The 13,373-nt window shown below is 42.3% G+C and overlaps 1 protein-coding gene across 3 annotated transcripts in view; it reads right to left on the bottom strand.

The window, feature by feature from the left end:
* TAPT1 (transmembrane anterior posterior transformation 1) overlaps window positions 1-13,373 on the bottom strand; it is a 57,040-nt gene that overhangs the window by 30,324 nt on the left and 13,343 nt on the right. Inside the window, exon 2 of one of the 3 annotated variants that reach the window (XM_032854614.1) lies at window positions 6,910-7,018. The exons of the other annotated variants lie outside the window; for them this stretch is intronic. Coding sequence (XP_032710505.1) covers window positions 6,910-6,957 — 48 coding nt within the window. The 5' untranslated portion in view covers window positions 6,958-7,018. The remainder of the gene's footprint in view (window positions 1-6,909; window positions 7,019-13,373) is intronic. 3 annotated transcript variants of the gene reach the window in all.

The following is a 13,373-nucleotide window of genomic DNA, read 5'->3' as shown; positions in this document are numbered from 1 at the left end:
GAGGAATTTCTCAACAATGTCGGGGATTCGTTCCTTGTAACTTAGCGATGTGAATAACAAGTTAGTAACTGCACGTGGCCACATGTGCCACATCTAATGAAAAGTCCTCTTCAGAGTGCAAGTCTGTAGTTCTTCTCCCAGAGCCTTTGGTTTACCACCCAGAAAAGTCAATTACTCAAGAGATAATCTGCCCTCAACCACAGCTCTGAAACACCTCATATGGGCTTCCTCAAACTGTAAAGATACTGTAGAAAATCTTTCAGCTAGAACCTTTAACTCTAACTTGACTCTCAAGGACTTTGCTGTCTCTATGTATCAGAGTGCTTCATGGACAGGAAAGACTGAGAAAGATGCTTAAAACAGTGTCTTTATGCCACAAATGTATAAAATGATTACTAATCTTAACATAATTTTATGTACATTCAAATTTGCTGTACTCAGAAGGCATTATTAATTGGAGGAATAGCTGCTAGCCTCTGTACCTTTTCCCCTTTTTTGGGCACTTGTCCCGTCCTTCCTATTTTCCTGTTACATTATACCTTTGTCCCATTAAATGCAGGACTGTATTTCACAGGAGGGTGGAGTCTTTTGAGGGCTTGGGGAAGTTGCCACACCCAGGCTACCACACTCGGCTACTGCAGGATCAATGACTTTCTCTATGTCTGATACACAAACATGGTATGTTCTATGTGCCCTCCCACAAAACACTCCATGTAACCTCAGGCAATGCAGTGTCCTACACAAATTTATTAAGTAGTTAAAATCCACAACGTTATGGGCAGAACTGTGTCCACCCAAAATTCCTATGTTGAAGTCCTAACCACCAGTACCTCAGAATGTGACCATGTTTGGATAAAGGTTCTTGAAAGAGGTAATTAAATTAAAATGAAGTCGTTAGAGTGAGTCCTAACAGAATGTGACTGGTGTCCTTATTAGATGAGGAAATCTGGACACAGACAGGGACAAAGGAAAGATGATACAAAGACACAGAGAGAAGACACCATCTATAATAAGCTCAAGGAAAGAGGCCTCGAAAGAAATCAACCCTCTTGGCATCATGATCTCGATTCCCAGCCTCCAGAACTGTGAGAAAATTTTCTGTGGTTTAAGCTGCCTGGTCTGCAGCACTTTGTGACAGCAGCCCTAGCAAACCTTTAAAAGAAAGGACACATTTTATTAACTTTTTGCAAGAATGTCTCAAAAGAGTATATACATGTATGGGCCAGATTTCTCAATCAGAATATAGAGAACCTAACAGCTTTTTTAAAAAAACAATTTGGATTCACTACAAACACCAACAAAAGTACCAAGTCATATGCTACAAACCACTTTCCAGTCTTTCCTCCAAGGCTGCTGGCCAGTCAGGCAACCTGTCTGTCACCAGCATAGCTAAGGTCCTGTATCTGATTCCTTGTTCTACATACAAAGGAGTGTTGTAAAAGACAGCATGGTCCACAGAAAGCTGGTGGCCCATATTTGTTACTCCCCTGTCACCAAGAAGCCTTTCCCTGTTTCCTGGTGGACTGCTGGCTGCGCTACAAAGGCAGAAACTACTAGAACCCTGCACATCCCAGAAGGTATCTCAGAGTGTATGCAACAAGAGATCGCATACTGGGAAGGAGAGTAAGTGGTTTTGTCTTTCTCCTGACCTTCCACTAGGGATGAGCACATTACTCATTCACCCAACATCTATAAAGCTGCTAATATGGGCCAAGTAACATGCTCAGCCCAGCAGGCAAAAAGCCAGGCAGGACACCAGGATGGGGTTTCCGCACTCACCAAGCTCATTCACATTTTAGCACAGAGCCACCCACACAGAGACTGCTGCTATGACAGAACTAAGTTTTCAAGAAGAGGGGAGCCCTAGAGAAAGAATGGCCAAACCAAAATGGGGAAATCTAGAAAAAGCACCAGAGGAGACCCATAAAGACATCTGAGAAGATGAGGGCGACTGCCACATGGAGAGGGCAGACTGGGCAGAAGAGGGAAGAGGCTTCCAGAGGAAGCAGCAGAGCAAGAGCACAGAGGAGGAACGAAATTATGAAGACTAAATCTCTCTCTTAAAGAAGAACAGTAGAGCTACCTTTCTTTGGCTTAGAATTCGTATTTGCATTGTTCATGGTGCACAACAGTAACAGAAGTCTACCGGGCCTTTCTCTTCACACTTTAAAGTAGCCCAGCAAACTAAGTGGGCAAGCAATAATCTCACATGGGATGCTGACCGTGGGTGGCCTGGAGCCATCAGTGTAATAGACTGCCACATAAAACCGGAGGGAAAGCAAGTGGCTATGGTCTGTGGACACTGCAGCTGGGTATAGAGAAAGCACTCGTGTAGTGAGAACACACAACGCACAAGAAAAGCAACAGAAATATCTTTCAGGGTTTGGAAACGTGGGCTCGTGGACTTGACTGAGTGCCTGCTGCTCAGATGGTGTCCTTTCTCCTAAGGCACAGGATCCTGCAAATCCATTACAGATGAGAGTGAGAAAATCTCCTAATAAAGTGAACAAGATGGAACCATAAAAACATTCATTCTTAAAGGAGGTAAAGATACCATACCAGGTGCAGGATGAGCTGGGCACCCTGCAGAACACGGCATGGGCATCTCTCAGTTAATTCATGTGAACCCCATGTGACACCTAAACCGCCCAAGTTTGGAGGGGCCCGACAGCAGTGGCTTCTGTGCTCCATCTTCCCAACACGGAGGAAAAGCCTGCTACTTAACCCTCCTGACAGCTCTTTGAGGTAGTTATTACCATGCCTACTTGGCACCTGAGAAAACCACAGCTCTGAAGCTGAACGCCTGCCTGCCCAAGGCTGGGAGTCAGAGTAAAGGAACTGGCATTCAAGCCAGAGTCTGCCTGACCCCAGGCCCTGCACTCTCTCTCTAAAGCAGTTTCCCCAGAGCAAAGAGATCTTAACCCTACTTTTACCAGGCATGGGGGTTAACACAATTATCTTTGTGCTAACGCTTGCTAATTTGCCTAGTGTCAAAAAAATGCAAACAGACATTTAATGAATCAAACTTATAAAAGGTAAATAAATTTCACATATTTAGATTTATTGCTAACTTTGAAAATAAGTTACTAAGATCTAAAAGCTTTGGGTGTATATTATGAGCATAATATGTACTTTCACACCTTCAGTTACTTTGCATGACAAAGCATGATGAAAATATTTCAAGAAAAATCAAACACTGGAATTTATGGCTTTTGCTCTTCTACTCTGTGCATTTTTGCAGGGTGGAAGAAGACACAATGCTGTACACCCTTCTGTGGGAAACCTTCCTAAGGCTAACACTCATTCTTTGAGTTGTTCCTCTTTTTCTCTTAAATATTGTGCAGCTCTCATGTGGCCGACTATGATAGCTGAGTAAAATGTATGACCACTATTTTAAGAAAACCAGAGTCTTAGAAAAAGAAAAAAAAAAAGTCAAAGTCTTGTAAAGAAGCAAACTACCCAATTAGGAAGACTCAAGCTCTAACCAGGATCCACCATGAGAAAAACACTCTATGCTTTCAAAAAAACTCAAAACATTTATATACAGGCAAAAACCCAAAAGAAAGATTTCACCAAAGTAAGATTAATTTTTAGTCTGTGGAGTACAGGTTGATTATTTTCTACTTCCCCCTTATAAAACAATGCCGGTCTCACTAAATTCTCAACCCAACGTAGGGTGGTAACTCACTGTCTGAAAAAACAGGTCCTTGGAGAAGCAAACTGGTTGGAACTCAGTTCCCTTCAGGGGCAGCCACACGGGCAGTGAAGACAGTTCAAAATGGCTACAGGGAGCTTTGCAGAAAATTTCAGAGTAAGAGCACACTAGGAAGCTCTTTGTACAAAAATGAACGAAAAACACTGAGACACAAATTACAGATATTCAATTTGAGAATACTTCTCTTAAAATTCATTCTCAGAGTAGGGATTTCTTAAAATTTACATGGGCAAATAATTATTTCAAAATAATCTGCTTAATTAATAAGACAGCTCTTGTGACTCTTTAGAATAAAAAAATCTGTAATTAGAAACACCGAAAGGACAGAAATGTCAGCTGGCCTTTCTGTCTTGCAGGAGCTCTCATCCGGAAGGACTTCGCAAGTTGTACAGGTACTGCGCAGTGCACCTGGGCACTGTGCCCACGGTCTCAGTCCATCCTCCCCCCACTGTGAGAGGTGAGAAGCACCCTCTCACCCCTGCTCTGCAGTGAGATTCAAGAACCTGCCTGGTTTGTGAGCAGCAGAGGCAGGGCCAGACTTCAGCCTGCAGAAGACACAACTCTGAAAATGGAAGCACTCTTTCTATTATGACACCTGTTACTCATCCTTCCAGCCTCAACCCTGCTACTGGATTTGGCCTTATACATATATATTTTTTTAAGATTTTATTTATTTATTTGACAGAGTGAGAGATCACAAGTAGGCAGAGAGGCAGACAGAGAGGGAGGGGGAAGCAGGCTCCCCGCTGAGCAGAGAGCCCAATGTGGGGCTCGTTCCCAGGATCCTGAGATCATGACCTGAGCTGAAGGCAGAGGCTTAACCCACTGAGCCACCCAGGTGCCCCTTATACATATTAAAAAAAAAGAAAGAAAGAAAAGAAAAAAAAAAGATTTAATATAGGTTTAAACATCTGAACTTCAATGTTAAGAAAACTATAAAATGGCACTGATTCTATTACATTGGTCCACAAAACATCACAGGCTAGTGAACATTTCCACAACAACTCTTCCCACATTCATTTTGGACCTACTATTATGACTCTTCATCATTTGAAAGTGACTCACCTCAAAAGAAATAAATAAAAACACCAACCTCTCTCCCTGGAGAATGGAGCAGGGTTTCTTAACCTTTTAAAAATCTGTCCCTTTTAAACAAAATACCCTGTCTTCCTTTTGAGATCTCAAAAGAAACAAAATTTTATGGCTAAAATTAAAATAGCACAATTGTGGAATATGCCTCTATGAATTACACAAACCATCTCCTGGCAATTCTGAATACCATCTCCTCCACCGTGACTACCACACAGCACCCACTGGTGGGGGCTGGCTGACCTGGAGCAAAGCAGGAAGCAGTGTTTCCCTTTTTAAATCTGGTCTCATAATTTACAAAGCTCAGGTCTCCTGAAAGCCAGAGACCACATCTGGCTCAATTCTACACTGGGGATTAAAGGTCATTAGGAAGGACATCTTCCCCCAAGAATTTATAATCTAGTGAGCTGGACATAGACTGTGTAGTAAGTGCTGGTGAATGATGTGCTCCAGAGACACTGGAGAAGAAATGAAGTCTGGGCAGGGTGGGCAGGAATAGGGGTGGAACTAGGGACCGTGCACCCAGGAGAGGAGGAACAGAGTTATTAGCAAGGATCTCCCACAGAGGAGATAAGAGGGGCACTAGATTTTGGCAGGCAGTAAGAAGGAACAGAAATTCAAACAAAGAGAAGAGCATGCCCAGGTGCAGCATGAGCGGGAGATTGTGTGGCCAGAAAGTGATCATTATATAGAAGAGGGACAGAAACCATCTTCAGTAATTACTAAGGAACATATACCTTTATCCCATGTTCCAGGAGTTCTTAACAAACCCACATGCAGAGATCCATTATTAGAAGAAAGGATTATCATTCTTAGGAGAATACTTTATAAATTTAAAGTTTACAAATGACTGACTTTGAAAGCAATTACTGCTTCAAGGTCACCCCTATAATAAGTTTTATTCACCTGATTACAAAAATTCATACCCGCAGGAAGTCTGCACTCCAGGAAGAGGCGAACAATGATTACCGGGACCCAGGGACCTTTATAACAAGCAACATTGCGTAGAAGTATGTAACCACAGAAAACAAAGTAATGTGGATGAAAGCCTTCATAATAATCACAATCTACACCTGACATGTATTTTAACATAAGGAATAGATTTCTTAGGAGGCAAATAAAGAAATAAATTAAAGATTTTAATTTGTAGAAAGACTATATACATGGAAAGGTCCTTGGATTTTCTTGCTTCTTTTACAGTCATGTCAAATGCCGTTATACTGTAAGCACTTGCCCAAAATTAATTTCTTGACTACTCCCATCAAACCTTGAGGCAGGGACCATTAACTTGACATCTGCAAAAAGCAAACAGCGCTGCAGTGGGCTGCGCGTGCCCTGAGGACCTAAGGCACATCTGAGAGTCATGCTGAGGAACAGAGGTGTGGCAGCTGCAGCCGGCCAGGATCACACCACCACACCCCTTCTCAGCTCAAACCTCTTTTTTTGGGGAGTGATGAGCACACTACAGCAGGCTGAGTAAGCAGCGATGACAGAGAAGAAGGATAATGGTCTGAGTGAGAGATCACAATGGTCTGCTACAGCACAACAGAAAGACAGAAGAAAAGAGATTTAAAACTCTTTCCAAAGCTAACACAAGAGAAGTAAGTTACTGATTCAAAAAAATAAACAAAGGCCCATGGTGCCAACTTCACAAGCTATGTTTTAACTACATCAGTGAAAGGGGTAGAGCTTGAAGTCTTCGGCTGGTTGTCCTAGAACTGTCGCATGGGTCCTATATGTCCAACAGGTAGTGGGGTCCCAGGCCATGAGGCCCTGGATGCCGGGCTGCTCCCCCATCACCTCCAAGCCCCACTTCTGGAGGGGGCTGCTGGTGCCATTGTTAAACGGGCCCTGTCCTCCAAGAGAGTTAAGAAAGGCTAAGACTGTTGCAGAGTCAGGCCTCTGACTCCAAGCAGGGAGGCAACAAGCCTCAGAACCGGAGGAATATCAGCCTTGGCTGCCCAGATGCTAGATTCTGAGAAATGCAGATCCCCATGATTTTCTGGCTTCTGAGCAGGCTTGTGGTAGGACTTCTGAGTCAGGGATTATCACAGACAAGAGTTGCATCATAAGAAGAACTGAGGGGAATGATTCCCCAAACTCACTTCCTTGAAATTAGCAACTGAGCAGGGTGCCCAAGAAATTGCTGCCATACACGTGCGTCTGGGTAAGTTCTCAATACAGTTTCACCATGAAATCCCAGGACTGTTTTTCCTGAAATAAAGGTGAAATGATGGCTGTGACTATATTTTGTTAACACACACTCACACTGAGAAACAATGAAAAGGCTTTCTGTGATATTTTGAGTAAGTTCATTGTTTTGAAAATGACTTGTGAATTATTTTTTCCAAATACTACCTCCTCTACCCCCACCATGAACCCTCATGAAAGCAACTCTAAGTTCCTCCCCAGGTAAGTACAATTTCCCTTTCTGTAAAGCTTTCCATTTGCTCCTGTTTCCTCTGCTCCTCACATGCAAACTCATTCAGAGTCATGGACTATCAACTCTCTCAAGATGTCCCAGTCCAACCACATAGTCGCTGACAAAGAAAGTCAAAGCCCAGGGAAGTTCAATGCCTTGATCGGGCCACTAGCCTATCACCTGCAGAGCTGAGAAGAAAAGTTAACATTACTGAATCTTGACCCCCAATTTCCTGTATCATGGTAAACTTTGTCCATTTCAGTAACAGCAATAGTCTATGTGGAAAAAATAACAACATTCTATACCCACAGCAATACTTACACCCAACAAATTTAAAGCTTAGGAAAATTTACTAGATTTTCTTTTTAAGATTTTATTCATTTTATTTGTCAGAGGGAGCCTGATGTGGGACTCGATCCCAGGACCCTGGGATCATAATCTGAGCTGAAGGCAGACGCCCAACCAACTGAACCACCCAGGCATCCCAAAATTTATTAGATTCTTAAGACAACAAAGCAGTTCCACTGAAGACTAAGAGGTTGAGTTCCATTTTTGAAAAAAATATGTATGAAATAACTATGGTAATAACAAAATTAAAAAAAAATGCCAAAAAGCAGAAAATTACAAGGTAAGGAGAAGTCAAAAATATATTTTTGTTTTAGTTCTACCTTTTATGACAAGCAGTTACATAAACATATGGAAGTAATGGAAAGGAAGGAATTTTTATAAAAGTCTTCCTAATAATCACAACCTACCCCTGACATGTATCTAGCACACTTTTTCCTTAAGAGGTAAAATAAATAAATTTATTTTAATCCAAAGAAAGATTAGGCACATGGAAAGATCTTGAGCCTTTTTTGCTTCTCTTATTGCTAATCTATGTTGATCATCGCTATTTGAATTTTTCAGAAGCAGAGCTGTGAGGGGTGACTAACCCAATCACCATTCTCAATCTGTCACTTTCTTTATTGGAGAAGTATCACATCCACTGTCCTTAGTCTCCTAGGCAGCTGGGGATGCCTGTGGAATTCACTCTGGCCAATAAGACACACACAAAAGGAAGTGTGCAGGAGCACATCTGGGAAAGCTTCTAATTCTTTATAAAAGGGACACTCAAGTGGTGGCACTGTCTCCTCTTCTTTTGGGTGATAATGCAGTGGCATCGCCTGAGGTCGCAGCTGTCATCTTTCTATTAAAAGGCAACAAGCAAGAGGACTGAAAGCCAATTTACCAACGATGGCGAAATGGAAACATAAGGACACTGAGTCCAGACTGGCTTCATTAATCAGCTGGAACAAAAGTGATCTCCTTTCTCTAGACTTGTCAAAAAACTTTTCAAACCTGTTTAAGCCACTGTTAGGTAGTCTGTCACAGATGCAGGTAAAAGCATTCCTAAGAAATCCTCCCAAATCTAGTTTGCACTGCTTAGTCTGACCACTCAGTTACCTGGACTCAGCCTCTCCTCCCAGTGTACCTGTCCTTTCCTGTCCCTAACAGTTTCCCACCCATCTCTGGATCTTCCTAGCACACCCCCAAGCCCTAAAAATGCGGGTGCAAAATCAACCTCCTTTACTCGTTACCTTGCAATGCATTACCTTTGCAATTCTGGAGGTAAGCTCTGCACTTGCACACTGCCGAAGTGCCTGGAGTACAGACGGTACTCAAAACCGACTGAGAAAAATAAAAAATAAGTGAGTAAGTGACCTGTAGCTCTCCAAATTGGTGTTTGAGTGTATTAGGGAATTTTAAAGACTACTTTGGCAAGCATTTCCTTACTATTTCCTGCAGTCTGGGATTCACACAGATGACAAAATTAGCTCTTAATAAGGGTATTGTTCCCATGGGGTGCAGGATAAATTGTTCCCATCGGGTCAAAATGCAGCACAAACACCAACATGACTGCCATGTCGGGGCAGATGGAGAAAATGGGGCCTCAACAAGAATAGGTATCGCATGAGGCTTGGAGGGAAATGGAATGCTAACTCATTTAAAATGCCTGTGATGTAAATAAATATTTAAATAGCTTGGATGTAAATGGACAAGTCAAATTAGGCTAGGGGCCAGTGAGCACTTACAGGAATTTTCTAAGAAACTGGTGATCCTGTCCTGAGTTCACAAAGTTTCTAAACTGCTGTTGTCTGACCTAATCATATGTTCCAAGTCATGTGCCTGCTGAGATCAGTCTCTAGAGGGCCTGACAGAAAATGTCAGGGTGATAGGGTGTGCTATCTCTTTTGACCATCAGCGAATCCTTCATGAAAGACACACAGTTTACTCTAAGACAGCATGGTTACAAAGACAGAGGGAAGACAAGAGTTCTCCCCCAAAATGCCTGTGGTCAACAACCCAAGAAGGCAGAGAGTCAGAAAAGCACATCCATTGCTGGGTTAGAAAAGTCAAATTTAGCAGCAAGTGAAGCAGGAAAATTAAAAGTCTAACATTAGATCAAAGTGGGACATAGGGGAGCCATGGGAACCAGACCTCTCCTGGTCACCCCTTGCTGTACAGGGAGGTTTCAGATGACAGCTACCCCTTCTATGAGGAGACATCCTCTGGAATGCAACCTGGAGACAAGAAACCTTTCCAAATTTCTCTTGTTCTCCTAGAGCAGGGCACTCCCCAAGTTGCTGAGGTGATGACTATAAAATATTTTAAAACATTTATAAAGGGCTTACCCCATAATTAACATACAGATGAAAAAACTGAGGCAAATGGAAAGAAGTGAACGGCTCAAGGCCTTGCAGCTAATAAATGGTGGAGTGGAGGTGCAAATCTGGGCAGAATGGCTTTAGAGTTCATGTCCTTGACCACTGCACTATCCTGTGTCTCCGTTTAGACTGTAGAGAAAGTGTAGTTCAGAATCCTCCACTGTACAAAGAAAACAATATAGCCCCCACACAGATCACACACAGTGAGTAACAGATCCAGGAAGAGAACCCAAGGAGGGTGTGGGTGCAGGCGGAAAGAGATTTGTGACAGAAAAAAAGACATGCTCCCCAAGGTCAACAAAACACTCCAAAATTTTATCCCTTCACATCAGAATGAGAAGTTCAAATATGAAAAAAGTGGCAGAGGAAATACTATTATTTTCTCCAAATAATAGTATTTCCTCTAAATAATGGTATTTCCTCTGGCACTACTAGTACTGGAAATACTATTTTGAATATATAAGCAATTTACCTGTTTTGAATGAGAAGTATGTGTTTTTCCACTAAGAAAATTACACAAAAATTCTGGAATTTTTTTTACATTAGTAAACAGGTTCAGTAAAAGATACTCAGTTGACCACTCTCTTGACCTGAAAGTATAAACACTAATTATGTGTTTTATAGCATGTGCATCCTTTGTAGAAGCAAAGTGCTCTTTAATCATCAAGTTTCTCCTCCTGAAAAGGTTACATTAAAATATCATAGCATTTACCAAAAAACAACAAAAAAAAAGAATACAGTGTTATACATTAGAAGTACGCTATATTCTACATCAGGGAAAGGTATTAATATATTAGGTATTATCAATCAGACAGCAAATTTACTGACATGACCATCTATATAGCTCCCCAACTCTTGTAATAAAAGCCTGGTGAAACCCTACTCATCACATAAAGGTCTGGGAGACACCAGGGGGAACTCACCCTGTTAGGAGATATTTACACCTGTAATTAAACTGAAATCGAACTCTGCTTTCCACTACATTTCACTTACTCTGAGATAGTAAGAAGAAATCGCTCTAAACTGAAAAATGCGACACCTTTCTGTACATTTTAAGCAATAAAGCTTCTGAAGTGTTGTTCTAAGAGAATAAATTAAATTTCCCTAAATAGGCCCAAAGCAAAACCTCTGTAATAGGAAACAGGATTAGAAAATTATTACAATTATGCATGAGCACTGTTAATTCAACTTTTCTGATGTTATACCTCTTAAATACACACAAATAAAACCAAAGTTTTATGACTAAATACTTCCTCTCGTACAAGCAATGCACTCTGATAATTTTCCATTTTTTTCTTTGAAAAAAAAAAATTCCTAATTGACAGCAATCTACCTCGTTGGTTACTCGTTCCATCAGTGTTCCCTTAATACACCATTTTTTTTTTTAAGATTTTATTTATTTATTTGACACAGACAGAGATCACAAGTAGGCAGAGAGGCAGGCAGAGAGAGAGGGAGGCAGAAGCAGGCTCCCTGCTGAGCAGAGAGCCCGATGTGGGGCTTGATCCCAGGGCCCTGAGATCATGACCTGGGCTGAAGGCAGAGGCTTAACCCACTGAGCCACCCAGGTGCTCTGTTTTTTTTTTTTACAGATTTTATTTATTTATTTGACAGACAGCGATCACAAGTAGGCAGAGAGGCAGACAAAGAGAGAGAGGGAAGCAGGGTCCCCACTGAGCAGAGAGCCCAATGCGGAGCTCGATCCTAGGACCCTGGGATCATGACCCGAGCCAAAGGTAGAGGCTTTAACCCACTGAGCCACCCAGGCACCCAATACAGCATGGTTTGAAAAATAGTTTGGTTTATACTGACGTCTTATCAAGACTTGCAGGCATTTTCCCCAGAAGAGAACACTCACAATAACAAACTTGAAATGCTCACAAGTTTCTGTGAGAAATCTACTAAGGAACTGCTTGGCATGTCAGTGTGGTCGGTACAGACAAGAGAAAGATGTGTGTATTGACCCGGCCTCTGACGAGCTCACCATCATGAGGGCTGTGGCTGCTGCTCATCATTTCTGCCACATGAGGGGTAATAAAAGGGGCCAGACACACACCTCTTGCTTTGAAGAAATCCCCTGGGTGTGTCCGTAGTTTGGACACTGAAGGCAAATCTCTGTGCACTCTCCAGAGGAAAATGGGAATCCACAACTCTTCAGACAGGTGCGAGAAAAACCTTCTCTCAAAGAGACCAGGCGGGTAAAAGCTGACTGTGGCTGGCACTGTCCTGTACAAAGATACAGGCCCCAGCCAACCTCCCTCCAATTCCTTCTCACACTTCTCTACCTTGGCTTATCACCGGAAAGAAAAAGTGAGCTCAGAAAATAAGGTAATGTGTTTAAGAAAGACATAAGAATTAATAACTATTATTATTACTGGCAAGCAAAAGAAACATTACCCCCCATCCTTGGCCAAATTCTCAAATAAATTCCAACATAGAAAATCAAGGTGCTGCTACACTGGGGGAGCAGTGGTGCTGACAGCACTCCCACACTCCTCTATCTCACCCACTAGGTCATGACTCTTCACTGGACTCTTCACCAGAGCCTCCCTAGAGAAGCAGCCACACAGTCATAACTAAGCACTGGTAATGATCTCGACCACAGGCAACCGTTGTCTCACGGCCATGACTGCTCTCTCTCCAGTCCGTGTTTGCTCTCATCCCTCCCTACTCTAACACAGAATGCCCTAAAACTGCAGCAGGTGACCTGACGTCAAGAACCCACGTGAAGCAACACTTCTCAAACTGTCACTCTATAGCTGCCTCCCTCCCCTCTACCACACAGATGGACTGTTGGAAGTAAAAGACCATGAGCCCGACCCACTGGGTCCTCACTCCTCACTGTCTCCCGCTCCTCTTGTTATAGAACACTCTGACTGAGCTAACCAGCAAAACTCCTCTGACAGCCACTCCAACAGAAAGTAAGATTTTAAGGAACTGATCAAACTATTAAAAGTTTTATGTTACTATAAAAGTACAAAACCGTGTTCTGATACAGCCAAAGCTGAATTATTTCTTAATAATATTTCTTCCTTTCTAGTGAGAAATCCTGGAATTGCTCAGATGTACCAACTGCAGCAATGCAGAGGGAAAAGAGTGGCCTTCCTGCCCTATCTGACTGGTCCTGCCAGACTGAGACACAACCATGGGAATAGTGTGCTTGGATCCAGTGCTGCTGTGGCTATGCCGACCCTAGGATGTGAGGTTTTCTGTGGCAAAGATGCAGTGAATCGTCTTTTTCTTTGAAGAGACTGTCATTTGTGTTTTTAAATAGGAGGGCTTTCTGAGAAATTGAAACCTTAAAAAGGGCTGAAATTAAATAATCTGTCATGCTGAATGGAAAATATACTGCTCCTAGTACAATAAAACTGATGAGAACTAAAGGAGTAGGTAGAGATTAATTCCTTGGAAAAACTGACCTGGCTGGCACACAAGTGGA

This window comes from Lontra canadensis, unplaced genomic scaffold, assembly GCF_010015895.1.
Source record: "Lontra canadensis isolate GAN:19392208 unplaced genomic scaffold, GSC_riverotter_1.0 scaffold1, whole genome shotgun sequence".
Taxonomy (NCBI): Eukaryota; Metazoa; Chordata; class Mammalia; order Carnivora; family Mustelidae; genus Lontra; species Lontra canadensis.
Note: the sequence above shows the minus strand (reverse complement) of the source record. Positions and strands in the feature narration are given on the sequence as shown.